Raw genomic sequence first — 27671 nt, forward strand, 5'->3', positions numbered from 1 at the left:
CTTATTAGATACTAGAGGCTCGGTGCACAAAATTCGTGCAGAAATAGGCCTGCCTTCCCCTGGGTGCTGCCCCAGCTTCCCTCTGGCACCTGGGACCCGGGCTTCTGTCTGGAAGGTCATCAGGAAGGACATCCGGTCTAATTAGCATATTACCCTTTTATTATTATAGATTTTCAATGCAATCTTTCAAGAGGCAGATGAGAGAAGTTTTCCAAATCGAGGACTGAGCCAGTCCAGTGAGGAGGGGAGGACTGGGGAGACAACGCTGTCACCTCCTCCTGCTCAAACCCAGTGCTGACTGACGCGCCTCATCAAGCAGCTTCCCACCGACAGGCCAGGTCATCACCAGCTCGTTCCCACCACACCCGCTCGCCCCCTCAGGCACCTGCGATACCATCTCAGCCTCCCCCACCCGACCGGGGCGGACGCCCCGCCTTTCAGACACCCCATCAGCCCCAGGATCCCGGCCCATACAGGCCTCCTGCACCAGGCAACACCCCGATTGCTCAACACCCGTCCCCACCACACAGGGGATGAAGAAACTCAGGCCTAGAAGAATTGCCGCGTCACAGAGCATAATTAGATATTCTGAGATAGGTCATTGCTCTGGGTTAATGAAGTGCCTTTGAAATGTGTCCATTATGGCTTTCCCATGGTTTAGGACAGGGATTGAACTGGGACCAGGGGTCAAGCTGGTAGAATGAATGGATGCTGTGAGCTGGGGTTACACCGTGAGGAGTGGTGGGAATCGCGGAGTACTCGGGATCACATGGCATATCTGAAGGGCACCGTGGCCTGGCCGGTGTGGCTCAGTGGTTGAGCACCAACGCATGAACTAGGAGGTCACAGTTCAATTCCCAGTCTGGGCACACGCCAGGTTTCGGACCATCGGGGGGCTTGCAGGAGGCAGCCAATCAATGATTCTCTGTTATCATTGATGTTTCTCTCTCTCCTTCTCCCTTCCTCTCTTTGAAATAAATAAAAACAGGAAAAAACAAACACAAATAAATACAGGGCACCGTAGCTGTTCACTTGGCCATTCCTGACTCAGAGTTGTGAGCATTTCAGATTTCTCGGGACACAGAAGAAACCTAGATTTGAGGGTAAAGTCGCATGATTTTTAGATGTTGACAATTAATTCAAATTTAAAAAAAAAAAAGAAGAAACAATACTAAGTAAGCCACACAAAGCATTTATTTCCTTTTCTTTTGATACAATTTACAGAGAAATTATGAGGACAATTCAAAGAACTTTTTCTTCCTGAACCATTCAGGCCTAAGTTGCTGACACAATGTGTATCTTATGTGCTTCTTGCCATTGGGGTCACTGCCTAGACCCTCTCAGTGGGCAGAATCACAAGTGTGTGTGCACACACAGTGCACACTTACACCTCCATGTGGAATCTGTTTCCATAGTCACCTACCTGCACGGAAACCAAGTTTACCCCACAGACCCAACTCCAGTCCAAGCACAGGGTTCATGCTAGCCTTTCTCCCTTTCCATAACAATAACCCCCTCCGCTGGCCTGGCCATGGGGAGCCTGGCATTCCCACTGATTAATCTGCTCATTCATTCATGATTAACCTCCCCCCACCCCCGTTTGTCATCCAACAAGACGCCCTCACACCCACTCGGGCTCTGCCCCACCCGGGCTGCCTGCCCCTGAGGTGCCGTCCTCACTCCGCGAGCCTGACACTCAGCCTAGGTCCCCTGCACGGTGCTCCGCCCCCATTGGGATACCATTTGGGCTCTGACTCCCTCTGTGGGCCAGCATGTATCTCCCCCACCACCTCCCACTGCTGGTGCTTACCTTGCTGGGGCCCCTCTAGGGGGTTTGGGGTTGAAACTTTGTTTTTGTTTGTTTGTTTTTTGGGTTTTTTTTTTTAATAAATCTTTATTGTTCATATTATTACAAATGTTCCTCATTTTTTCCCCCTCCATTGCTCCCCTCCACCAGGTTCCCACCCCTCCCTCTGCTCTTTCCCCACCCCCCACTGTCCTCATCCGTAGGTGCACAGTTTATGTTCAGTCTCTTCCCACACCCCCACTCCCCTTTTCCCTGAGAATCATCAGTCCACTCCCCTTCCATACCTCTGATTCTATCATATTCACCAGTTAATATTGTTCATCAGATTTTTTTTTAAATTCCCTTGGTTTTTAGATTCACTCGTTGATAGTTACATATTTGTTGTTCATAATTTTTATCTTTATTTTCTTCCTCTTCCTAAAGAACCCCCTTCAGCAATTCATATAATTCTGGTTTGGTGGTGATGAACTCCTTTAGCTTTTTTTTTTTTTATTAGTGAAGCTCTTTATCTGGCCTTCGATTCTGAGTGATAGCTTTGCTGGGTAGATTATCTTTGGCTGTAGGTTGTTGCTATTCATCACCTTAAATATTTCTTGCCATTCCCTTCTGGTCTGCATGGTTTCTGTTGAGAAATCAGCTGACAATCATATAGGTGCTCCTTTATAGGTAACTACCTGCTTTGCTCTTGCTGCTTTTAATATTCTCTCTCTGTCTTTTGCTCTTGGGATTTTAATTATGATATGTCTTGGTGTGGCCCTCTTTGGATTCCTTTTGTTTGGAGTTCTGTGAGCTTCCTGGACTTGTAAGTCTAATTCCTTCACCAAGTGGGGGAAGTTTTCTGTCACTATTTCTTTCAGTATGTTTTCGATATCTTGCTCTCTCTCTTCTTCTGGGACCCCCATAATGCTTTTTTTTGTTGTTAATCCTCGTCCAGGATATTTTTTGCATTATTTTTAGAGAGAGTGGAAGGGAGGGAGGGAAATAGAAGGGGGGGACATCAATGTGAGAAACATTGGCTGGCTGCTTGCTGACGTGTGGAACCTGCAACCCGAGCATGTGCCCTTGACCAGGCAGCCAACCTGACCCTTCAATGTGCAGGCGATGCTCTCACCACTAGACACATGGGCCAGGGCTGAATTTTCCAGTTGTTCAAGAGTAGAAAGGAAGGCAAGGGAAGGGAGGGAAGAGAGGGAAGAGGAGGGAAAATAGAAAAGGGAAGGGGAAGGAAGAGAAGGGAAGGGGAGACACAACCTTTGGCAAGCTGGCTTTAGCTAGGGGCCATCAGGTCCTACCTTTATCTACTGCAGTGAGGCAGACATTCACACATCCAACTAGTATCTTTTTTAATATATTTTTATTGATTTCAGAGAGGAAGGGAGAGGGGGAGAGAGATAGAAACATTTATGATGAGAGAGAATCATTGATCAGCTGCTTCCTGCACGCCCCACCCTGGGGATTGAACCCGTAACCCAGGCATGTGGCCTTGACTGGAATTGAACCTGAGATCCTTCAGTCTGCAGGCTGACGCTCTATCCACTGAGCCAAACTGGCTAGGGCTCAACTGACATCTATTGAGTGTTTACTCCGGACCGAAGAGGACAGGAGAAGTAAAATGTGGGGACCCTGCCCGGCCCAGCGGCCGCCTCCCTTTGGCTGCTGGGCGGGCAGCTCGCCCCACCGGGTTCGGCCCGGAAGCCGTGGGGACCAGCCTGGCCAGTCGGGCGAATTCTGGTGGAGCTGACTCACGGGAGGCGTTGGCCCACCAGATTGCGTCATCTCCCTGACCCGCCTCCATCCCCTTCACAGCTTCTTCACGAGCTGAGTCACAGGCCCTGGTTCCACAGCCTCTCCCGCAGTGCCTGCACCGGCAGAGGCCGCCTGACCCGGGCACTGACCCCCGCGAGCACGGGGCGGCGGCCCACGGCCCCCCACCGGCACTGACCCCCCGCGGGCACGGGGCGGCGGCCCACAGCCCCCCACGGGCACTGACCCCCGCGGGCACGGGGCGGCGGCCCACAGCCCCCCACGGGCACTGACCCCCGCGGGCACGGGGCGGCGGGGGGCACGGGGCAGGGGGCACGGGGCGGCGGGGGGCACGGGGCGGCGGGGGCTCGGGGCGGCGGGGGGCACGGTGAGGCGGGGGGCACGGGGCGGGGGCACGGGGCGGTGGGCACGGGGCGGGGGCAACGGGGCGGCGGGGGCACGGGGCGGCGGTGGGCTCCGGCGGCGGGGGGCACGGGGCGGGGGGCACGGGGCGGGGGGCACGGGGCGGCGGGGGGCACGGGGCGGGGGGCTCGGGGCGGCGGGGGGCTCGGGGCGGGGGGCACGGGGCGGCGGGGGGCACGGGGCGGCGGGGGGCACGGGGCGGCGGGGGGCACGGGGCGGCGGGGGGCTCGGGGCGGGGGGCACGGGGCGGCGGGGGGCACGGGGCGGCGGGGGCACGGGCGGCGGGGGCTCGGGGCGGGGGGCTCGGGGCGGCGGGGGCTCGGGGCGGTGGGCACGGGGCAGGGGGCTCCGGCGGGGGGGGCACGGGGCGGGGGGCTCCGGGCGGGGGGGGCACGGGGCGGGGGGCACGGGGCGGGCGGGGGGCTCGGGGCGGGGGGGCTCGGGGCGGGGGCGGGGGCTCGGGGCGGGGGCACGGGGCAGGGGGGCTCGGCGGGGTGGGGGGCACGGTGGGTGGGGTCAGGGCGGGGGGGGCAAGGGGCGGGGTGGCACGGGGCGGGGGGGGCACGGGCGGGGGGGGCACGGGGCGGGGGGCTCGGGGGCGGGGGGCAAGGGGCGGGGGGCACGGGGCGGGGGGGGCGGGACGGGGGCTCGGGGCGGCGGGGGGCTCCGGGCGGCGGGGGCACGGCGGCGGGGGGGGCTCCGGGCGGCGGGGGGCAGGGGGCGGGGGGCACGGGCGGCGGGGGGCTCCGGGCGGCGGGGGGCACGGGGCGGCGGCGGGGGGCTCCGGGCGGCGGGGGGCACGGGGCGGGGGGCACGGGGCGGCGGGGGCTCGGGGCGGCGGGGGGCACGGGGCGGCGGGGGGCACGGGGGCGGCGGGGGCACGGGGCGGCGGTGGGCTCCGGGCGGCGGGGGGCACGGGGTGGGGGGCTCGGGGCGGTGGGCACGGGGCGGTGGGCTCCGGGCGGCGGGGGCACGGGGCGGGGGGCAGGGGGCGGGGGGCTCGGGGCGGCGGGGCACGGGGCGGGGGGCTCGGGGCGGCGGGGCACGGGTGGGGGGCTCGGGGCGGTGGGCACGGGGCGGCGGTGGGCTCCGGGCGGGGGGGCACGGGGCGGGGGGGGGCACGGGGCGGGGGGCTCGGGGCGGCGGGAGGCACGGGCGGCGGGGGCACGGGGCGGGGGGCTCGGGGCGGCAGCTCCGGGCGGCGGGGGCACGGGGCGGCGGGGGGCACGGGGCGGGGGGCTCGGGGCGGCGGGGGGCAGGGGGCGGGGGGCTCGGGGCGGCGGGGGGCAGGGGGCGGGGGGCTCGGGGCGGCGGGGGCACGGGGCGGGGGGCTCGGGGCGGGGGGCTCGGGGCGGCGGGGGCAGGGGGCGGGGGGCTCGGGCGGCGGGGGCAGGGGGCGGGGGGCTCGGGGCGGCGGGGGCAGGGCGGGGGCTCGGGCGGCGGGGCAGGGGGCGGGGGGCTCGGGGCGGCGGGGGGCAGGGGGCGGGGGGCTCGGGGCGGCGGGGGCACGGGGCGGGGGGCTCGGGGCGGCGGCTCGGGGCGGCGGGCCACAGCAGGGCATTCCGGAGCGGACTGTGTGCCTCCACCGCCGGCTGCCCGCGGGCGCTCCGGCCGGGGACCCGGGCCTCGGCTGACGGTGGACACGGCGGACGGTGTCCCCGCCCTGGAGGCGGCCGGCCAGCCGTCCGGTCGGCCTCACAGGGGCGGACCCAGGTGCCCGCGGGGCCGCGCCCGCCGGGAAGCTCCGGGGAAACCCCGCGGCTCCTCTGCTGCGGCTGCAGGTGCTCCGGCGCCTGGCCGGTCACTCAGTCTCTGCACCGTCCGCACGGGCCTCCGTGTGTGTGTGTGTGTGTGTGTGTGTGTGTGTGTGTGTGATTGTGTATGTGTGTGTGTGATTGTGTGTGTGTGTGTGTGTGAGTGTGTATGTGTGTGTGTGATTGTGTATGTGTCTGTGAGTGTATGATTGTGTATGTGTGTGTGTGAGTGTGTGTGATTGTGTCTGTGTGTGTGTGTGAGTGTGATTGTGTGTGTGTGATTGTGTGTGTGTGTGTGATTGTGTCTGTGTGTGTGTGTGTGAGTGTGATTGTGTGTGTGTGTGATTGTGTGTGTGTGTGATTGTGTATGTGTGTGTGTGTGTGATTGTGTGTGTGTGTGAGTGTGTGTGAGTGTGTATGTGTGTGTGTGATTGTGTATGTGTCTGTGTGTCTGTGAGTGTATGATTGTGTATGTGTGTGTGTGAGTGTGTGTGATTGTGTCTGTGTGTGTGTGTGAGTGTGATTGTGTGTGTGTGATTGTGTGTGTGTGTGATTGTGTATGTGTGTGTGTGATTGTGTGTGTGTGTGTGTGAGTGTGAGTCCCATTGTGGCCCCTGGGACAGGACAGCCTCCCATCAGCCTCCTTGCTCCTCCACACCCGCAAAGACCCTTTTCCGAGCCGGGTCCCTGAGAGGCTCCGGGACGAGGACTGCCCTGGGGGCGCCCCCGGCCTGGGCTCCTCTGCGGGGAGGACGGTGATGCCCCGCTGCGGGCTCGGGGCTGTGAGCCAGGCCGTGGCGGGCGGGCGGGCGGGCAGCAGCCCTCGGGGTCGGTGTGGTGGTTGTGAGTCGGTTCCTGAGTCATTTCTGCCGGCAGCGGGGGGACTGGTTCCAACGCCGCCCTCTCCCCGAGGCCAGGCCGTCAGCGGAGGGCAGGCCCCAGTGGGCGCTGCGAGCCCACCCCTCTGGGGGGCAGCGCCTGCCAGCCGCTGGTCCTCCCCAGGCCACCGGTCCTCCCCAGGCCGCCGGCTCCTCCCCAGGCCGCCGGCTCCTCCCCAGGCCGCCGGCTCCTCCCCAGGCCGCCGGCTCCTCCCCAGGCGGCCGGGCTTCTCCCCAGGCCGCCGGCTCCTCCCCAGGCCGCTGGCTTCTCCTCCCCAGGCCGCCGGCTTCTCCCCAGGCCGCCAGCTTCTCCCCAGGCCGCTGGCTTCTCCTCCCCAGGCCGCCGGCTTCTCCCCAGGCCGCCAGCTTCTCCCCAGGCCGCTGGCTTCTCCCCAGGCGGCCGGGCTTCTCCCCAGGCCGCCAGCTTCTCCCCAGGCCGCCGGCTTCTCTCCAGGCCGCTGGTTTCTCTCCAGGCCACCGGCTTCTCCCCCCAAGGCTGCTGCAGGCCCCGGAAGCTGGAGCGGCCCACTGCCTCGGACTTGGGGCTTTCTCAGTCTCCGGGTGAAGCAGTGTTGGGCACGGAAGCAGGGCAGAGTGAGACGAGGGAGACACTCCCTCCACCGTGTGCCCAGGGCGGCCAGGGGCGCTCTGAGACCCAGCCGCCTGCCTGGGCCACAGCCAGCTCCCCTGAGCACATCCGGGACACAAAGCCCACAGGGCCCGGCTGCCCTGGCTCAGGGGGTGAGCGTCGGCCTATGAACCAGGAGGTCAGGGCCCAGGCCCAGGCTGTGGGCGCAGTCCCAGTGTGGGGCGTGCAGGAGGCAGCCGATCAATGATTCTCTCTCATCACTGATGCTTCTATCCCTCTCTCCCTCTCCCTTCCCCTCTGAAACCAATAAAAATGTTTTTAAAAACACTAAGAGTGGAAAGATGGCTTTCTTTATTCCGTTCGGGTCCACGGTCACTTCCTGAGACTTGGCGAGGCCGTGGGGCTCGCAGACTCCGCGTCATTCCTTCCCTTTTACTCCACTTCCTGAGAGAGGGGTGCTGTTCCACTGGCTGGTTCCTGACTGGAGACCGAACTGCAGCCTTGGCGATGGGGACGCGCTCTGGCCACTGAGCCACCGGCAGGCAGGCCTGGCCTTGGTAACAGGGATGAATCATATACAGAATCGGAGCACCCAAACCCAGGCTTTACCGAGCCACACCGGCCTCGCGAAGACTGGTGCGGATGCTCATTTTTAAAAGCCAGTGCTTTAGGGGGGATAAGGCACATAGGTAACACCTTAATCACAAAGGGGAAAAGCCATGGCTTTAGCTCAGCAATGAATCCTGTGGAGAAAAACCAGTGTGTCCTGAGGTCAGATCACGGAGGGCTTCTCGGAGGAAGGGGCGTTTACACCAAGGCCTGAAGGAGGGGAGCTAGCAGGGGACGGAGCCTCCGGCAGAGGGGACAGTATGGTGGAAACACTGGCCAGTGTGGTAGGCCTGCCGACCAGGCGCCGATGGCTCGCTCATCCAGTGGGCTTTGTGCGGAGGGAAATGGGGGCTGAGGAGGGCTCGGGGTTAAGCAGAGAAGGGAGCTGCTTTGACACCGTCTCCCAGTCACCTTGAACTTGGGAGCTTAGGAAGTGGAGGTGCTCTGCCATCCAGGGGTGTTCGTGTCCAGGAAGACATGGGAAATGGAGAGGGGGGGGGGGGGGGAGAGGGACATCGGTGTGAGCGGCTCTGTTCCTTATGAGAGAGAGAGAGAGAGAGAGAGAGAGAGAGAGAGAGAGAGAGAGAGGAACATCGATGTGAGCGGCTCCATGCCTTATCTGCAGACCGTACCCGTACGGGCACCTTCGTCTCACCAGGCTGCCTTGGAAATAACCTGAATCCCTGCAGAGTCAGGGCCATTCCCTCCGGTACAGGAGGCTGAGCCACCGGAGGCTCTGAGCCGAAGGTTCTAGAACAGAATTCCGTTTCCAGCTTCCTCTGCGGAGAGGAGCTGGGGGGAGGACAGGGCTGATGAGCCCCGGGGTTTCGGAGAGGGCTGACGGGGGGCAGTGTGGGTTGCCCAGGGGCGGCTCAGGGGCGGGTCTGTCCGGACAGCGGCCTGGAGCTGGGGGCGGAGGTGAGCGCCGCCCGCGGCCGGAGAGTTCGGAGGGAGCCGTGGCCTCCGGGTGGAAAAAGCTGAACCGAAGGACAACAGCGACCCTCCCTCCGTGCGTGACCACCTTCCGTCCGGGGCGGAGTCCCTGCCGCTGCCGCCTCCACTCACAGCGTGTGAGAAGCGGCTTTTCTGAAAGGGACCCCAGCACAGCTCCTTGGTTTTCCAATAACAATGTGAAAGAGAAAATAAATGACAATAAGGAACAGTTAACGGTGACGCAGGCATGCCCTCCCTCCGGTGGCAGGTGGATTGGATAGTGACACCGATGATGCCCGTGTCCAGTCCCAAACCCGTGAACAAAAACATGGCAAAAGGGACTTGGCAGATGTGGTTAAGGTCCAAAACCTGGAGATGGGGAGGTCACCCCGAAACCCCCAGCTGAACCTGAACTGTGGAGAAGCTGCCCAGCGGGGCCCGAAGGGGGCCGGGAGGCGCGGCAGCGGGAGCCAGGCTGCTGCTTGGCGGACGGGGAGGGGCCCGGAGCCAGGACTGTGGCAGATTCTAGAAGCCCCAAAGGCCAGGACCTCTCATCCCCCCCTGACTCCCCTGCAAAGGAGCGCAGCCCGCTGACACGGGACCTTCCCCCCGTGAGAGGAGGAGCAGGAGGCCAGTCACAGCGGACACGGCCGAAGCCGAGGGAGGCTCTGTGCCCCCTGGGCACTTTTCCTGTGAATCCAAACGCCATTCTGAAATGAAAGCTGCTTTACAAAGACCGAGGCCAGGCCCCGCCCTGGAATGTCCGTCAGGACTCTGTCCCAGGGGTAGGCACAGGGGTTCGGGTCTCTCCGGTGCCCCCGCCCCACCCAGGGCCGGCCGCCCCCGGGACCCGGGACGCACAGAGCGCGATGGGGAGGCAGAGCTTCCCCATCGGGACACAGGGACCCACGGCCTCCGTGCGATTGGGCATCCGGAGGAACTGGAACAAAACCGCCGTCCGCCGTCCCAGGGAGAACGGCTGTTCTGGTGAGCGGCCTCTCAGTTCCCCCACGAGACACCTGCACTTACGAGCACTCGCCGTTACTGCTATAAACCCACACCGGCTCTGAGGGCAGCCTGGCCGGGCCTCTGCCTCCCCCCTCCGGCCCCTCCCTCTGCCGGGAGGACCGAGCCCCTCCCGGGAGCAGCCCGAGGCTGGTGTTGAAATGCTGGACCCGGCAGACAGGTGTGCCTGGGCGATCCACCTGCTGATTGGGGGCCCGAGGCCTCCAGGTCAGCTAACGAGGAGCCACCTGTGTCACCCCCACCCAGCCACCTGTCACCCCACCCGTTTTTCTCTCCCATGCCAGGACCCCAGACCCCAGACCCCCCTCACAGCTGGCCCCGGCGGTGTGTGCAGCGTCCACCTGGGTTCCCTCTCAGCCCCTGAGCCACAGTCCTCCCCTGTCACTGAACATGGACTGTCATGACCTCTCTGTGACCCCGTGGGTTCGCACCTGGCGGCCTCTTTTATTTATTTGTTTGTTTTTTTAAAATAAATTTTATTGATTTTTTTACAGAGAGGAAGCAGGAGAGTTAGAAACATTAACGAGAGAAAAACATCGACCAGCTGCCTCCTGCACACCCCCACCAGGGATATGCCCGCAACCAAGACACATGCCCTTGACCCGAATGGAACCTGGGACCTTTCAGTCCACAGACCGACGCTCTATCCACTGAGCCACACCGGTTTCGGCGTTGGCCTCTTTAAGAGCTGCACCTGCGGGCTGCGCCCTGGAGCAGCAGGAGGAGGAGATTCCCGGGTTCGCAGTTGGGGGTAGACCCTGCTCTCCTGGTCCTCAGTGTGACCTCAAGAGCACTGCCTGGCCGCTCACAATCTCCTTTGCAAAACGGAGGGCAGGCAACTCACCGTTTGGAAGAAGGTTTATTTATTTTTTAATTTATTTAACTTTATTTTTTTTTAATATATTTTATTGATTTTGTACAGAGAGGAAGGGAGAGAGATAGTTAGAAACATCGATGAGAGATAGTCATCGATCAGCTGTCTCTTGCACACCCCCTACTGGGGATATGCTCGCAACCAAGGTACATGCCCTTGACTGGAATCGAACCCAGGACCCTTCAGTCCCCAAGCTGACGCTCTATCCGTTGAGCCAAACCAGTCTCGGCTAATTTATTTAACTTTAGAGAGAGAGAAAGGGAGAAGCAAAGAAACATCGATTTGTTGTTCCTTTTATGGATGCATCTGTTGTTGATTCTTGTGTGTGCCCTGACTGGGGATCCGCCCTGCAACCTTCTAACCCAATGAGCTACCTGCCAGGAGACCACTATGCGTCCAGGAAAAGAGATACATTGGTAGGGGGATGGGGAAGTTAAAGGGGAGAAACAATGGAGAGAATGGGGAAATGAAAGAGAGCGAATTTGTGGATATTTTTCATTACCTTTTAAGTGGAATAAATAATATGTATACACATGTGAGTCATAAAAAATATTAGTAGAGTGAACCTACAACCCGTCTAAGACAGTAGAAAGTTACCGTAACAGAGACATATGTAAAAATAACTCAAAATCAAAGGCCAGTTAAAGAGCTTCACAAATAAAAAAAGCTAAAGGAGTTCATCACTGCCAAACCAGAATTATATGAATTGCTGAAGGGGGTTCTTTAGGAAGAGGAAGAAAATAAAGATAAAAATTATGAACAACAAATACGTAACTATCAACAAGTGAATCTGAAAACCAAGGGAATTAAAAAATCTCTTGAACAGCCGAAACCAGTTTGGCTCAGTGGATAGAGCGTCGGTGTGTGGACTGAAGGTTCCCGGGTTCGATTCTGGTCAGGGGCATGTACCTTGGTTGTGGGCACACCCCTGGTGGTGGGGTGTGCAGGAGGCAGTTGGGCAATGTTTCTCTCTCATCGATGTTTCTAACTCTCTATCCCTCTCATTTCCTCTCTGTAAAAAAGTCAATAAAATATATATTTTTTAAAATCTCATGAACAAGGAGAGAAGCCAAGATGGCGGTGTGGGTGGGCAGCTGGTCTGCTGCTCCCACAACAATTTGGGAATTGAAACTGATATGAAGGACATCTACTATCCAGAGCCGCGGGAAGGAGGTACTTGTTACGCCCAGACTTCGTGATCCCCAAGGACCACCAAGGAGCCGAGTCGGATGCAATAAACAAAAGAGCCTTCTCCATGCTAGCATGGGCTCCTCCCACTCACGCCGGCAGTGTGGCGGAAGAGAGAGCGAATTTCGCCCAGTCCAGGGGTTTTACTCTGGTCGGTGGTGATGTCACTGCCTCGGCTAACCCTGATTGGTTGGGTGAGGGCTAGGGATAACTCCGCCTTGTGGGGCAGAGTTGGGAGCTCATCCTCGCCCCGCCCTGCCCTTTCAGTACTGGGTAGTTAATAGTCAACAATTAGCATGATAATGGGAGCAATGAGGGACCCATGGGGCTCTTAAAATGTGACCAGCTGGAGAGATGGAAGAATAGCAGGCCCTGAGCAGCAGCATCCAGACCCAGAGCATCCAGGCCGGGAGCGTTGTGGGGTCAAACCCTAAGTTCAAAATGAAAGGAAAGAAGGAGCAATGCAGCCAATTTGGGTACCAGAGTGTTATGTCCATCATCACAATGGACTCAGAGACACTCCTGTGTCCCTTCACCCAAAAGGACTGAGAGTTGCCCAGACGACAGCAAAGTGGGAGAAGAAAACTGAAGGCTACGCAAGGGACTGAGGTGCCAGCATGGAGTCATCTGAAGAAATTAGAGATTGAAGTGGAAGCTACTTCTTTAATCATGTTCCTGCTCATGCTAGCATCTGTTAGCTTCCAGTCTTCTGCAAAGTCTTGTGCAGCAAGTCCAAGGACTCTGAGTAAATCTACACCAGCAACAAAAGAGACTCATTTAGTAACTAAAAATATTAATATGTCCATAGTTCTGATTTCTCATTTTGTTGTTTTGCATTGGCATTGTTGTTATTATTTAATAGCCAGAGTTTTGCTCTTGACATTCAAGTTTTGAAAATAATATGTATGTAATTTAGTTTTTGCATTGGCATTGTTTGCAATTGTTTTTAATTTTAGAGCCCTATTATTGATGTTTAAATTTTATTTTAATTAGTAAAAATGGGTGAGATGTAGAGAGCCGCCTGAGAAGGCACATGGACATTCTTTTAATTCTGATCAGCTGAGCCCCAGGGCACTGGCAGAATCCTCTTATCAGTGCTGATTTCTTAATCCACGTGCTTGGAATGAGGAACATATAGGACCTTGACTCACCCAGGTCTCGATATGCTAAATCTTGTACAAAAAAATAAGGAGCTTACCCAGATTTTGATGAATAGGATCTGGGCACACCCGAAACTCCTTTTGACCTTAAACTCCCCTTTGAAAGCCAATAAAAAATTAATTAATTAATTAAAAAAATAAAATAAAAACCAAAGGAGTTAAAAAACCTGATGAACAATATTAACTGTTGACTATAATAGAATCAGAGGTACAGAAGGGGAGTGGACTGATGATTCTCGGGGAAAAGAGGAGTGGGGGGTGCGGGAAGAGACTGAACATAAACTGTGCACTTATGGATGAGGACAATGGAGGGTGGGGAAAGGGCAGAAGGAGGGTTGGGAACCTGGTGGAGGGGAGCAATGGAGGGGGAAAAAATGAGGAACATTTGTAATAATATGAACAATAAAGATTTATTTAAAAAAAAAAAAAGTTACTGCCGGGCCGGTTTGGCTCAGTGGTGGAGCGTCGGTCTGCGGGCTGAAGGGTCCCAGGTTCGATTCCGGTCAAGGGCATGTGCATTGGTTGCGGGCACATCCCCGGTGTGGGGTGTGCAGGAGGCAGCTGGTTGATGTTTCTCTCTCATCGACGTTTCTGGCTCTTTATCTCTCGCCCTTCCTCTCTGTAAAAAATCAATAAAATATATTTAAAAAAAAGAAAAAGAAAAAGAGAGAGTGGAAGAGAGAGGGAGAGATAGAAACATCAATGTGAGAGAGACACATGGATTGGTTGCCACCTGCACATGCCCGGACCAGGGGAAGGATGGAACCTGCAGCTGAGGTACAGAATCCAACTCGGGACCCTTCAGTCCGTGGGCTGACGCTCTATCTCCTGAGCAAACCAGCCAGGGCTGGGGCATCTGCATTTTTAAAATCTCCCTGATCAGGGAGAACCACTGATCAGGGAGGTGCAATCAGGCCTGAGAAGCACTAACTTACCTTCTCTTCCCTCCTTTACCTCAGATGTCCCCACCCTCCCCTTCGTCTCCGGGTAACCACCATCCTCCCTTCTTCCTTCCTGGTTCCCAGGACCAGCGCCGTTTGCGATGAACCGCCCGCCCACCACCAGGCGGCGCCAGAGAAAACACGGCCCTGGCGGCCGGATCGCGCTGGAAGCTGCTTGGCCCTCGCGGGCCCCCGTCGCCGGCGCGTCGCCCGAGCAACAAGCGGGGAAACGGCCGGCGGGGAGGCGCGGCCGGGACGCTGGCAGCCAGTTAGTCGGGGCCTGCGGGAGCTCGGACCCGGGACCCTTGGGGAACTGCGGGCGCGGAGAAACGTAAGTCGGGGCGTGGGCTCGGCCGGGGGCGGCGTAGGGGCAGGACTGCCGGGGCCGAGCGCGCGGCCCCGCGCCGGCGGGAACCCCGCGGGCATCCGACCGCGAGCGCGGGGCGCCCGCACCCGGCCGCCCTGCTCCCGCGCCCGCACCCGGCACCCCCGCTCCCGCGCCCGCCGCGCCCTCACCCGGCACCCCCGCTCCCGCCGCACTCGCACCCGCACCTGGCCTCCCTGCTCCCGCGCCCGCACCCGACACCCTCGCTCCCGCTCCCGCCGCGCCCGCACCCGGCCTCCCTGCTCCCGCCCCCGCCGCGCCCGCACCTGGCACCCCAGGACGGAGGAAGCTGGGGCTGCTGGTCTCAGACCCACAGGATTTAGTCCTTCCATGTCCTCTCTTGCTTGGTGATCTCTCTGAACTTAAGGTTCCTCCCCTGCTACATGATGGGGGACAGTAATGAAAGAGGCTATGTACCCAGGGCTGGGCACGGAGGCTGTTCCGGAAGTTACAGCTCCTTTATGCAGAGTGCCGGTGTGCCTGGCCCGGCACTGCCAGGACTGGCGCCCTGTGCGCGGTGCCCGGGGATGTCTGCACCGCGCTGGGTCAGTGCAGCTTATTTAAACCACGAGGACAGATGGTTAACACTGCTGAGGCCGGGCCCACACGGAGACTTGGGTTTAATTGGTTTGGAGGGGGCCTGGGCTCCATCTCATGATTCCTGTGTGCAGCCAAAGGGTGAGGACCCCTCACTGAGGATGAGGCCAAGCTGAGAGGGCTCCTGGGCTGGCAGTAAGCTCACTCCGCTGCCCTGCTGTTCCCAGATGGCACTGCCCACGCTGCCCTCCTCCTGGTGCAGCTGGAGGTTCCTGGACCAGCAGGTAGCCCGGCAGCAGCACCGAGAGCAGGAGGCCCGGCTGCGGCAGCAGTGGGATGAGAACAGCCGCTACTTCAGGATCTCCTCCGTCTGCAGCGCCAAGCTGGCCGAGTGGAGCTCCCAGGCCTCCTACCAGCGGAGGTAACTGCGATGGGATCCGAGGGAGGCGGCCACTTGCCGGCCAGGGATGGCGCCTTAACCTGGGAGAATATGGCCGGGTCGCATGTTTTCTCCATGGAGCTGCTGGACAGCACAGATTGCCTGCCTGGCGATTTTTCCCAATTGGAAAAAAGATAATCAGTGAGGCAATATATCTGCACTGAAAATAAATGACAGGTGTATGTAGAGCCTGGCTGGTGTGGCTCAGTGGTTGAGCATCGACCTTTGAACCAGGAGGTCACAGGCTCGATGCCCAGGAGAGGGTGTGCAGGAGGCAGCTCATTGATGATTCTGTCTCATCATTGATGTTTTTCTTTCTCTCCCTCTCCCTTTCTGAAATCAATAAGAAATGTATACAAAAAATTTAAAAAGGGAAAGAAATCTATGTAGAATCTGGAAGTCTCCTTTAACCCCATGTCCCCAGCCTGATTACATATCCTCCCATACTTTTTCCCATTAGTGTTTGTGTATAAATATATGCACACATGCACCTATTTTTGTAAAATACTAGAGACCGGTGCACGGATTCATGCACTGGTGGGGTCCCTTGGGCTGGCCTCTGGGTCCGGTGCAGGTGGAGCAGGTCCAGCAGCAACCTAACCCATGGCTGATTCTGCGCAGAATCAGGCTCCCTCCTCCACTGCAGGGTCTGCCCCCTGGAGGTCATTGTGCATCATAGCTACCAGCCAAACGGTCAGACAGTTGCTTAGGCTTTTTTGTATGTATTAATAGATGTGTAAAAATATGGAAGTTAAAAGCAGAGGCTTCGGAGTCCGACAGACCTAGATAGAAATCCTGTGTCTTGCTGCTTGAGTGAACCTCAGTTTTCCCGTCAGTGAAGTGGGGCTGAAATGCTGTAGGACGTATGTGATGAACCACCATGGTTTATCTGGTACGTGGTAACTGCTCAAGTAATATTGGCCAGTACCGTTACCATGTGCACATGTGAGCGTATCACATTTCCTCATTGCAAGCACGGGTGCCGTTAGGCCTGGTATGCTGTGACCTCTGTCAACTGGCAGGAGGGCCCCTCCCATGCCCCCCTGTTAGCGCCTCCTCACCAGCAGCAGTGACAGCGGCTGCTTACGGCTCCTCCTCCCCCAGCATGCACGCCTACCAGCGCGAGAAGATGAAGGAGGAGCAGCAGAGGCAGCTGGTGGCCAGGCGGGAGAGACTCCAGCAGCTCCTGCTGGAGGAGCAGGACCTGCTGGCCAGGGAACTGGAGGAGCTGAGGCTGAGCATGACCCTGAGGGAGCAGAGAATTCGGGAGCAGCACAGGACTCTGAAGTCAGCCCGGGAAGAGCAGAGGAAGCTGGTGAGTTTTCGTTGCCTCGGCGAGTGCCTGCGGTCACCCTGGGCGCTCGGGACAGACGCGATGGCCGGGAAAGGGCTTACTCCGCGCTGCTTTCACTCGTGTGTTTTGCGTGAGTCATCTTTGTCCTCCTGGCCCTTTAAATCATCCCCTCTTAGTTTTTTGTCTTTATTCCAGTTCCGTGGCCACGAGGCCTGGGACTGTCTGTGTTCTCTCCCGGAGTAGCTGAGGGAGGGTGAGCCGGCTGGGGGGTAAGCTGTGTGTGCTGTGAAGCGGACCTGCAGCATCCAGGACCCTCCCGTAACGTCAGGTCTGACACCCCCATCAGTGCCCTACGGGTGCACTCGGTGTCCGGCTCCGGAGGCAGTCTGAGGCGGTGCGGTGACAGCGCCCTCCAGGGCGTGTTATCGGAAACGTGTGGTCTGAAAGCCACACCGGCTTCCCTCTGTGTTTCCCTGACAGATTGCGGAGCGGCTTTTGTATGAACACTGGAGGAAGAATGACCCCAAACTCCGAGAGGTGAGACCACGGGAGCCTAAGCAGCTGACCCGCGGGTCTGGCTTGTTCTAGATGCGTCTGTGTGGGGTTGAGGCAGGAGGGAGCACTCAGCCGGGAGGAGCCAGCAGATCTGGTTCAGTTGCTGGCTGAACCCGTTGTTGCCCACCTGTTGTGATGTCACCTGTGCAGGCGAGAGGTGGCCCCCGCTCCCCGGGGAGCCCTGGGCAGCCCGCTCCAGTGCAGGGAGTGGGAGCTGGCGTCGGCAGTGCCCGCTCGGGGGGTCAGGCGGGCGTCCCAGCGGAGCCGCTGGTGGAGGCGCTAGAAGGACACGGTGTTAACTTGCTGGTGCAGAGAGGAAGAGAGGGTTCTGGATTGAGGCCACTGTGTGAATGAGGCCTGAGTGCCGAGAGCAGGGCGAGGCCAGTGCTGGGCTGGGGCAGGCGCGGGGGAGCCCCAAGAGCTGAGGCTGGTGAGGCAGGTGGCCAGACCTGGGCAGCCTTGTGTGCTTCCCCTGGAAGCATGGGGAGCCCTGGGTGGTGGTAAGCGGGGTGCAGTGCGATCAGCTGCATTTGGGGAGCAGTAGCTCAGGCAGCAGTGTCTGGGGTGGGAGGAGGTGATGCAGTTGGGGCCTAGGTGAGTGCTGTGAAGGCCTAGACCAGGGGGACAGAGGACAGATCTGGGCTCTGGAGGCGGAGGGGGCAGCCGTCCAGCAGAGATGGCTTCCGCTCTCGCTGGCAGCTGTGCGTGTGGTGTCATGTCTGGTCACAGCACACGGGGAAGCTGCCAGTCACCGGAGGGGAGCCTCAGGCTTTGGAATGTGCTGTTAGCGCCCCAGGGGAGTCACTGCTCCGCCGCTGTCGCCTTCCTGGCCTGCCAAAGCCATTTGCTCAGAAAAGCTTATTCAGGACATTTAGGTGTAAATGTCCATATTTGTAAGCTGAGAAAGAACATTTAAATTTTTAAAAACAGTTTCCCAAATAACGCTTTTGGACAGAGGGCTGTAATTCATTTTCTGATCCAAACGACTCTGTAAACCGAATCTCTGCCTAACCACGCAGACAGTGCATGTGCCGCCTGCATCCACAGCGGCGGCTCTCAGAGGCCCTCACCTGCTCCCGCTGCCTGGTCTGGGGCTTCAGACCAAACAAGTGGCCTCGAGAGGGTGTTTCCATTCCAGCAGGTGCTGGCCTGGCCTGCTGGCTCCAGAGACCTGGGAGAGAAGTTCTGTTATTTTGTTCCAATCTTGAAATTAGTTCAGAACCCTGGCCCTTTGGTTTTCTTTCTTTCTCTTTTTTTCTTTATATATATTTTTTTATTGATTTCAGAGAGAAAGGGAGAGGGCGTATAGATAGAAACATCAATGATGAGAGAGAATCATTGGTCAGCTGCCTCCTGCATGCCCCCCTCGGGGGTCAAGCCTGCAACCTGGGCCTGTGCTCCATCGACACCGAGCCACACCCGGCGGGCTGGTCTCCAATTGGCTGCGTTGGGGGCGTCCTGTGCTCCCTCACCAGACCCCGGGGCCGCCCACGTCCCCACCAAAGGCAGGCACGGGCACGTTTCGGGCTGGCCCCGGCTCCGGGAACGTCTGCTGGTGACCCGAGAGGAAGCTGACCATCTGCTCTTCTCCTCAGGTCGAGTCGGACCTTCACAAGCAGCACGTGATCGCCTCCTGGGAGACACAGAAAGAAGAGAGAAAGCAGGTGGGGTCTGGACTCCGGAACGTCCCCCGGGCGACAGTGGAGACGGTCTCTGTGTCTTAGAGTGTTTTGTGGAGGCCTCACCACCCCCATCCCCGCTGCGGTGCCCAGCACTGCACCACATGCTTCCCCAGCCTCGCCCCTCGGAAACAGGAGTCGGTCCGCGGCCCGGGAGCACGCGCGCAGGGCCACTCAGCTGAGGGGCGCCTCTCCGGTGGGGGCGCGTGGGGAGGGGGACCCCGGCCCGCTGCCGGCTGCACGCTGCCGGGGACTGATCCCGATTCGTTTGGCCCCATGCAGCAAGAAGCCGTGGAGGAGGAAGAGAACAAGCGGTATGAGAATGAATATGAGACGGCCCGCAGGGAGGCCCTGGGACGGATGAAAGCAGAGGAGGAGCGGAGGCAGCTGGAGGACAAGCTGCAGGCGGAGGCGCTGCTGCAGCAGATGGAGGAGCTGAAGGTGCAGGAGCAGGAGGTGAGGGCACCCATGGCCGCCCTCGGCTGCTGGACAGAGGTCACCTGGGGGATTCTCAGACATGCAGAGTGTTTACAGCTATCTGCGTTCTCACTCCTACGTCGGATTGTGTGCGCATCCTCGAAGGTTCGCCGTGTGGCGATGGCTGTTCTCCGCTGTGCTTCGGCCCGCTGTCTGAGCCTTAGAGCTCGGCGCTCCCGGCACCCAGTGAGCCTGGCTCAGTGGGACGCCCTGGCCCACGCTCCCTGGCTGGCAGGCTTTGGCTCTCCAGGCACAAATTGAGGGTCTGTGGTCCGAGAGGCTGTTTGAGAAAGGTGTGCACTTCCCTGAGGGGGTGGGACCGTCTCACCAGAGGAGGGGAGACCCCTTCCCCAGGCCTGAAAGGGGGGAGAACCGGATCTTAGCGCCCACGAATCACTCTGGTGCCGAACACTGGGCTGGTGCTGGAGACACAGCTGTGAGCGGCCCCAGACCTGGGCTCCTGGCGGGTCCGGGGAGGTGGCAGGTGGTGAGCTGCCTGAGGCGTGGGCAGTAGAGGGAGAGGGTCCCGTGGAGCTCAGAGCAGGGGCTGCCAACGGCTCCCATAAGAGTGGCTGCTCTGAGGGGTGCTGAGTGAGCTGAGCTGCAGCAGGGCTCGGGTGGGAGGGCTAGATCGCCAGGCGGCCGGCCGGCCCTCAGTGCAGAGTCTGCTGGGGACGCAGAGGAGGAAGCTGCGTCCCCTGACCTTCCCGGAGTGCTGTCATGTGACCACAGGCCGCCAAACTGAAGACGGAGCGGGAGAACCTGCTGAGGCAGCGGTGGGAGCTGGAGCGGCTGGCGGAGGAGCGGGAGCGGACAGCGGCCCTGCGGCAGAAGGCGGAGCTGGGGTGCGTGGGGAGGGTGCGCCCGCCGCCTCCCTCCCTCCCTCTCTCTCTCTCTCTCTCTCTCTCTCTCTCTATATCTCTCTATCTCTATCTCTATCTCTATCTCTTTTTCTTTCTCGCTTGGAAACGGGAAGGATGCACCCTTTGGCTAGTACCTGTCTAACTTCGTTTAATTCTTGTTAAGACACTGAAGGCAACCTGTATTTTGTTCTCTTTTAGACGTTTTTTGAGACATCAATATAACGTGCAGCTCAACAGACGAGCACAGCAGATCCAAGAGGAACTGGTGAGTCTGGAGAGACAGCCGGCGTTTCTCTCGCCTCTGAGAGCCGTTTCCGTGACTCAGTAAGAAGTAAAGGTAGTGAGAGCCCGGCCTGCCCCACAGGGCGCTGCCTGGCGTGTGCCCTCGGAGCTGTATCTACACTCGGGCACACGGAGGCGGTGGGTTAAAAGCTGCGCTCCTCGCTGTTCACTGACCACCTGACGGCAGCGCTCCCGCTCTCTGATCAGTGTGCTTGGGCGGAGCGTGTTCTGTGTCCCTGTCGCCCGGGTCCCAGCCGCCCCGGGTCCCTGCCGCCCGGGTCCCAGCCGCCCGGGTCCCTGTCTCCCCGGGTCCCTGTCGCCCGGGTCCCTGTCTCCCCGGGTCCCTGTCGCCCGGGTCCCTGTCTCCCCGGGTCCCTGTCTCCCCGGTTCCCAGCCGCCCGGGTCCCTGTCGCCCGGGTCCCTGTCTCCCCGGGTCCCTGTCTCCCCGGGTCCCTGTCTCCCCGGGTCCCTGTCTCCCGGGTCCCTGTCGCCCGGTCCCTGTCTCCCGGGTCCCTGTCTCCCCGGGTCCCTGTCCCCCGGTCCCTGTCGCCCGGGTCCCTGTCTCCCCGGGTCCCTGTCGCCCGGGTCCCTGTTGCCCGGGTCCCTGTCGAGGATTCTGATGGGCCGCCTCCCTATGAGGGACGGGCGCTGGCTCCCACCCGCCTGCCGTGTCCCTGGCAGCACCCTCCGGCTTCCCGCTGAGGGCTTTCCCGTCTCCGGGCCTCCAGTCCTCCTCCTCCACACCCTTCCACGTGTGGGTGACATAACAGCTCCCTCCTCCGGGGGCCGGCGTTTCCGGTTTTCCCTCCTCGTGAGGCTGCGTGAGCCTCCGCACGGGTGCGTCTGTGGTCTGTTGTTAGGACCGGGACAGCTGCCAGTGTGTGTCCTCAGGCTGAGTGTGTGCCCGAAGGGGGGCCTGCCGGTGGTGGCAGAGGCTCTCCCTGGAGGCCGAGAACAGCTCCTGGGCCTCTGGCGTCGGCTTCAGCCCTCCCAGCCTCTCCCACCCGCTGTGGACAGTGTGGCAGCATCTGCTTCCAGTGCCGGGCCAGACAGGAGAGGGGCTCCACCCGCGCCCACAGGCCTCCTCCCTCCTCCCCTCCAGGAGGCGGACAAGCGCATCCTGCAGGCGCTCCTGGAGGAGGAGGAGGAGACCCAGCGGGAGCACTCGGCGCGGCGGGAGCAGGCCCTGGCGGACGCGGCGTGGATGCAGCGGGTCCTGGAGCAGCAGCTGCAGCGGGAGCGGGAGCAGGAGGCGGAGCTGCAGACGCTGCTGAGGTGAGGCGGCGGCTGGGGGCGGACCCGCTCGGCCTGGTCCACGGGGGTCTGTCCTGGGTAAGGCCCTCGCTTGTGAGGGTGTTTCCTTCAGGTCAGGACAGTGGTCAGCAAACCGAAGCTCAAGAGCCACATGCAGCTCTTTGGCCCCTTGAGTGTGGCTCTTCCACAAAACACCACGGCCTGGGCGAGTCGATTTTGAAGAAGTGGCGTTAGGAGAAGTTTTAAGTTTAAGAAATTTGGTTCTCCAAAGAAATTTCAATTGTTGTAGTGTTGATATTTGGCTCTGTTGACAAATGAGTTTGCTGACCACTGAGTTAGGAGGAAAATCATTAGCATTTAAAGTAAGGATCTGCTCATCTGAAACTCGCATTTGGAAGGAAATTGTTCTCCTGAGGAGATGTTGCACGCCAAAAACGAGCCTAGTGGATTGAAACGAACAACCGGCAGCAGCTCTTGAGCATGTGGGTGCCAGGCCCCCGCCCAGCGGCAGGTCCTCGAGGCCGGAGACTGGAGGAAGCCCCTCATTGGCACCAGGCCCCGGCCCAGCTCAGGCTCAGCAGTTCCATGGGCATCAGCGAGGACGTGGCCAGGAGCCTTTAGAACGAGATGGCGTATTGAGAAGGCTACTGCGAGGTCTTGCTGCAGGGACACTGCCTGTGCACGGCCCTTACTGTTAAACGTGTGTGAGGAGAGGCTGATTTGTGCTGCCCGAGGCTTCGGAGCCCTGTTTGTCCGTCCGTCCGTCCGCCCGTCCGTCCGCCGCCTCGGTGGGTAAGGAGCTGCTGCCATGTCTTGTGTTTCCCCAGGGAGGAAGCCAAGGAGATGTGGGAGAAGAGAGAGGCCCAGTGGGCCCGAGAGAGGAGCGCCCGGGACAGGCTGATGGCCGAGGTAATCCGCTGAGGGTGTGGCTGGCGGGGGATTAGGGGCCGAGCCTGCCAGATACTCCGGGACAGTCCTCTCTGGCCATTGAAGAAGGTAACACACGCTTGTTAGAAAAAACATCAGCACAGAAAAATGGTCACCAGACCTGCCATCTCCAGAGCCACTGCTCCTGCTCCTCCCACACGCACACGGCACGCTTCCCTGCAGCCTCTGCTCACGCTGTGCGACCTGGCTTCGCGCGTCCTTGCCTGCTGTTCATCTTTGTATATACAATTGTTTTAATGTGGGTTTAAAAATATATATTTTTATTGGTTTCAGAGAGGAAGTAAGAGGGAGGGAGAGAGAGAGAAACATTGATGAGAGAGAATCATTGATTGGCTGCCTTCTGCACACCCCCAATTGGGGATCAAGCCCACAACTCAGGCATGTGCTCTCAACCGGAATTGAACCCGGGCCCTTCGGCCTGCAGGCTGACGCTCTAGCCACTGAGCCAACCGGCTGGGGCTGTAAACATCATTTTGATGGCTGCGTAGTATATCCTCACATGGCTATACCACAGTTTGCCTTTCCATTCTCCGGTAGTGGGTTTCCATTCTTTTCCCAATTTTGAGCCACTGTAGGAAGCACAGCAGTGAACATCAGTCTGTGGAGCTTGTCCGTACCTAGCATTGTTTTTCTTGGGTGCGGAATCAGAAGTGGACTAAAGAAAGGGTTTCACTTGCCAGTATTTAAATACTGTGTCTTAGACACACACCAGCTAAAAGGAATCCTTTGGGGAAAGGCTTCATGTCCCTGTGTTGTTACTTTAAAGTGGAACCTGGACCGGCTCTCGTCTGGGCTTGCCTTTGGCGAGTCAGGCTCAGCTGGGTCTTGGCACGGGCACCAGCTGCCCACAGCCTGCAGAACAGGTGTCTGCTCAGAGGCTCCCCAACCTCCCTCCCTTCCCGCGGGCCAGGTCCTGGCAGGGAGACAGCAGCAGATACAGGAAAAGATTGAACAGAACCGACGGGCGCAGGAGGAATCCCTCAGACACAGGGAGCAGCTTATTCAGAACCTGGAGGAGGCCAGAGAGTCAGCTCGGCGAGAGAAAGAGGAGAGTGAAGAACTGAAATCGGCCAGGAAGCAGGAGCTGGAAGCCCAGGTGGGGCCCTCACGCAGGAGCCCCTCAGCGAGGGTGGGAGCTGCGGCCACAGGGCCTGCGTGGGCCACAGGACTGGGGGCCTTGGCTTGTTTCCCCGCCCGGCACCGCTCCCCTCAGAAGCCCTAGTCATCCATCTCCTGCTGGTGCAGGGCGCGCTCCGCTGCAGGCTCCTCCCTGTGGAGCAGACGGCCCACGTCTCACTCCTGTCTGCATCCGCAGACACTCGGCCCTGGGCCACAGCCCTCCGTTCACTCGGTGACTAGTGGGTAACAAAATCATGGCCCAGCGTGCCGCCCCAGAGCTGCTTACAGGGGACACACCACCACGCACGTGGCCTCTGCACGCCCTGCCCACGCTGGCACTTCCCGTCCCTTACTCTGCCCTGGCTCTCCCGGGGCTGGGCCCACAGCTTCCGTCTGACCGGGGCAGGGCTCTCCGGCGCCGGCCTCGGTGACTTACCTGTGTGTCCAGGTGGCGGAGCGCCAGCTGCAGGCCCAGGAGGCGGGCCAGCGGGAGGCAGAGGAAGAGGAGGCGGCGAGGCGGGCAGAGCAGCTCACCAGCGCCCGGCTGCAGCAGGAGGCGAGGACGATGGCCGAGCAGGGGTACCGGCCCAAGGTAGGAGCCGCAGGCGACGGCACCGCTGCCAGCCCCGCGGCCGGGCCTGCTCCCAGGCTGCGCGCAGGCTGTGCGGCTCTGCTCCGGCCGCAGGGCCTGCCCTCTCTCCTCTGCGCTTCTCCTTCCTCTGCAGTGGTCACTGACAGGCCTGTTTCGGTCTCTGGCGGGCCTCACACAGCCCTTGGGTGATTTTGCTTTGGCTCCTCTCGCTGCAGCCCAAGGAGGGAGGTCCTGATGCTAAGCTGTCCTGTGGACACTTAGCCATCTTAGTGCTGGCCACAGCTCGAGAGAGGAGAAGGCAGTGGTTTAGGCCCTCACCAAGCAGACATCAGAACCCGCCCGTCTTCCCTGCCACTGCAGGGCGCCAGTGACCTGCTCTGAGGGCCCTCGCTGAGCCCGGCAGGCTGGCCGCTGCCCTCCCCCTTCCTCTGGGCCCCAGGTGCTGAGCTCCTTGGTGCCAAACGCTGGGAAGCCGGTGAGACCTTCAGCAGGCACTGCCCCCACTGCCCCCCATTACTGTCCTCACAGGCTGGCTCTGGAGGTGCAGGGGCCGTGGTCAGTGAGTGCCTCGGTCAGGGTGCCCCAGCGCCCTGACATGTTACTTAGAGCCGGCACTTTAAAACACGCCATCAGGGCTGCCCTGCGGGGAGGGCCGTAGCTGCTTTGGCTGTGTGTCCTGTGCTTTCAGCTTTTACTGAACGTGGATCGTTCCCATTGCTTCAGAGAACGCCCCTCTGATCTGGGTTTCCTTCCTGTCTCCAGCCTTACGGACATCGCAGGATTGCTTGGAACTGACGCCCTGGGCTCGGGGAGCTGAGCTGAGGCGTGAGGCCGTGACGTGCTGCCAGCCGACGGCGTGACCGGCCTGGCTGGTGCTGGGCCGCTGGCGGAGCTCCGCGCGGTGCGGTCAGGTTAAGAGGACGGAGGGCTGGACAGACGGACGCCGGCGGAGGCCTCCCCTGCCTGTCCTGGGAGGAAAGGCCACGGCCACGGCCCGTCCGCTCCGAGTGACGTAGGCTCCGAGTCCACGAGGGGTTACGAGCTGTGTCCACAGCGGGACCCAGCGTCTCCTGCCGTCTCGCCCTCGTGGTCAGCTCCAGGGACGCCTCCAGCCAGAGAGAGGAGGGAAGGTGCCTAATTTTTTAAATTGCAATTTAAATGTATCCTATTGAAGACAAGCGTGTGGCCCCAGAAGGATCGCATCTTGTTTTCTGAGAACTGTGAACCCTGAGACGGTCTGACGTGGTCCAGGGGTGCTTTCTGGAACGGGGCAAGAAGTGCGTCTTTCGGGGGCATTTTGGTGGGATTTCCAATGACACTGTGTGGGGAGGGGTGGGATCAGTCACTGAGCCTCAAAGGGCGCGCGCGCGGATGGCTGAGCTCTTGAAATGACACTTTGGACCTTTAGTGCCGTAGGAAGGTCTCGGCTCCGCACAGTCTCCGGAGATTTAAGCGCCAGAGGAAGGAGGGGGCACTGACCTGAGGAAATGAGGTCAGACTCACCATAGACTCCTCTTCCCACGGTACCTCAGTGGGACAGTTCTAGACTAACCTGCACTTAGCTACAAGAAGTTCCTTGCAGCACGTTTTATGACTTGCATTTTTTGTATCCTTCTATCAAGTTTGTTTTCATTATATTGTGTTCAAGAATCCATGTCAGTAAATTATAGCTGATTACTGTTCCGCGTTGTTAAACCAGAGTTTATTTAAAACCCTGAGTCAGAGGGCTGCCTCACCTTTCACTGCCGTGGTGCTACAGAAACAGTGAAGCTGCTCAATCTGTCATTTTCTTGTCTTGGCTTTCTTTGGATCTGTCCGACCCCTTCCCTGTGTGCTCACGTTTACCCCGTCCAGACGGCCATTCCCTGGCTGCCAGGCTTCGGGATTCCTGTTGCCTTTTTTTTATTTTTTTATTTTTTTTTATTGCTTTTAGAGAGGAAGGGGGAGGGAGAGTGTTCCTGTTGCTTTCATTGGGTGCTGCACAGCAGTTGTGTAGGAGGAGAGGTTTTACTCACCTCCTCCAGCTCCGCAGGTTTGGGCATTCTCGGTGACGGTTCGCCTTTCTGGGTGATGTTCATTTTCCTGGTCCAGCGGCGTCGCCTCCCCTCCCATATCCACTGGAGCCTCTTCTCCACGGGAATCGGCAATACTGTCCGAGCCCCGTCCAGTATAGAACTGATGTGGGTAGAATGCCTGGAAAACCGGCCCTCAAAAATTTCCTAAAAAGTCAGTTTCTTCAAATTTCTTGTTTTTGAAGCCTACTGGTAAGCTCCCTATTAGCATTAGAAGCTGTCACACTGCCTCTACCTGATATATTTAAATGCCCTCCCTCTAAAACATGCCTCCAGTCCTGGCCCGCGGGAATTGGCCTGGGGACTAAAGGTTCTGGTTCAGTTCTGGTCAAGGGCACATGCCCGGGCTGTGAGCTCTGACCCAGTCTGGGGCGTGCAGGAGGCAGCCAATGGTCCTCTCTCATCATTGATGTTTCTATCTCTCCCTCTTCCTCTCTGAAACCAACACAAATATATATTAAAAATGTTTCCAGATTCAGAGCATCTACTGTCTTACGTTATTACTCTTATCCAACAGCTCTCCACCTTTCTAATGCCGCGACCCTTTAATGCAGCTCCTCATGTTGTGGTGACCCCCAACCATAAAAGTATTTTCGTTACTACTTCATAACTAATTTTGCTACTGTTATGAATTGTAATGTAAATATCTGTGTTTTCCGATGGTCTTAGGCTCTACAGCAGCGGTTCTCAACCTGTGGGTGGTGACCCACCGATTGAAAGCCGCTGGCAGGGCCTCCTGGGAAACGGAGGTCTGACTGTGACGCACAGTCCTTGCTCCCGCTGGGGTGACGATGCCAATGGTTTGGGCACTTTTGCAGTGACTTCAGCCTTTGCCAGGGTCTGACCTCATGGGGCCTGGCGTCTAGCTTGGTGTCTGGCTGGTCAAGATGGGGACCACACAGCCTTCCCAGCCTGGAGTCTGGGCCACAGGGACTTGCTCCTGGAGAGCCTTGCACACCAGCCTGCTGGGCAGCGGGTCACCCTTAGATGGCCACTGAACCGTCCCTGTGGTGAGGTCACCCCCGCGCAGCCCCATGGATGGGGAAGTGCTGCTCCAGGTGCTTGGGCACTAACGCTGTAGGGCTCCCAGCGCCTGGGCTGAAGGATGGCACCACCTCCACTCCAGGCCACAAGCAGACTGCCCGTCTATCCAGTGAAGCCCTGTGCTCGTCACCCACCGCCCCTTCTGCTCTAGAGACACCCCCCCCAAAGGGCCATGTTCTCTGAGCCGCCTCGTCACAGGCTCCAAG

General features: G+C 59.4%; 1 protein-coding gene across 3 annotated transcripts; it reads left to right on the plus strand.

The window, feature by feature from the left end:
* Positions 1 to 14123: 14123 nt before the first annotated feature.
* On the plus strand, positions 14124 to 26032 carry LOC118725502 (trichoplein keratin filament binding). Of its 3 annotated transcripts, none has more exons than XM_036449397.2 (13): positions 14124 to 14256; positions 15075 to 15268; positions 16391 to 16601; positions 17061 to 17117; positions 18731 to 18799; positions 19097 to 19270; positions 20024 to 20136; positions 20353 to 20419; positions 21539 to 21711; positions 22518 to 22599; positions 23549 to 23734; positions 24206 to 24349; positions 25112 to 26032. In XM_036449397.2, the coding sequence occupies exons 2-13, from the start codon at positions 15075 to 15077 to the stop codon at positions 25142 to 25144; spliced, it is 1503 nt and encodes a 500-aa protein (XP_036305290.1). In that variant the 5' UTR covers positions 14124 to 14256; the 3' UTR covers positions 25145 to 26032. The 3 variants fall into 3 exon arrangements, with proteins under 3 accessions (XP_036305290.1, XP_036305291.1, XP_036305289.1); XM_036449396.2 differs by lacking the exon at positions 14124 to 14256 and adding an exon at positions 14865 to 14988; XM_036449398.2 differs by lacking the exons at positions 14124 to 14256; positions 22518 to 22599; positions 25112 to 26032 and adding an exon at positions 14864 to 14988 and having other exon boundaries at positions 24206 to 24343.
* The last annotated feature ends 1639 nt before the right edge of the window (positions 26033 to 27671 follow it).

Source organism: Pipistrellus kuhlii, unplaced genomic scaffold, assembly GCF_014108245.1.
Source record: "Pipistrellus kuhlii isolate mPipKuh1 unplaced genomic scaffold, mPipKuh1.p scaffold_m20_p_20, whole genome shotgun sequence".
NCBI classification, from domain to species: Eukaryota; Metazoa; Chordata; class Mammalia; order Chiroptera; family Vespertilionidae; genus Pipistrellus; species Pipistrellus kuhlii.

Bases quoted from the DNA above. Each gene is read 5' to 3' on its own strand.
- LOC118725502 (XM_036449396.2), top strand. From the start codon at position 14,965: ATGATTCCTGTGTGCAGCCAAAGG. The intron at 19,271-20,023 runs GTGAGGGCACCC...ATGTGACCACAG, and splicing joins TGAAGGTGCAGGAGCAGGAG to GCCGCCAAACTGAAGACGGA. The intron at 21,712-22,517 runs GTGAGGCGGCGG...GTGTTTCCCCAG, and splicing joins GAGCTGCAGACGCTGCTGAG to GGAGGAAGCCAAGGAGATGT.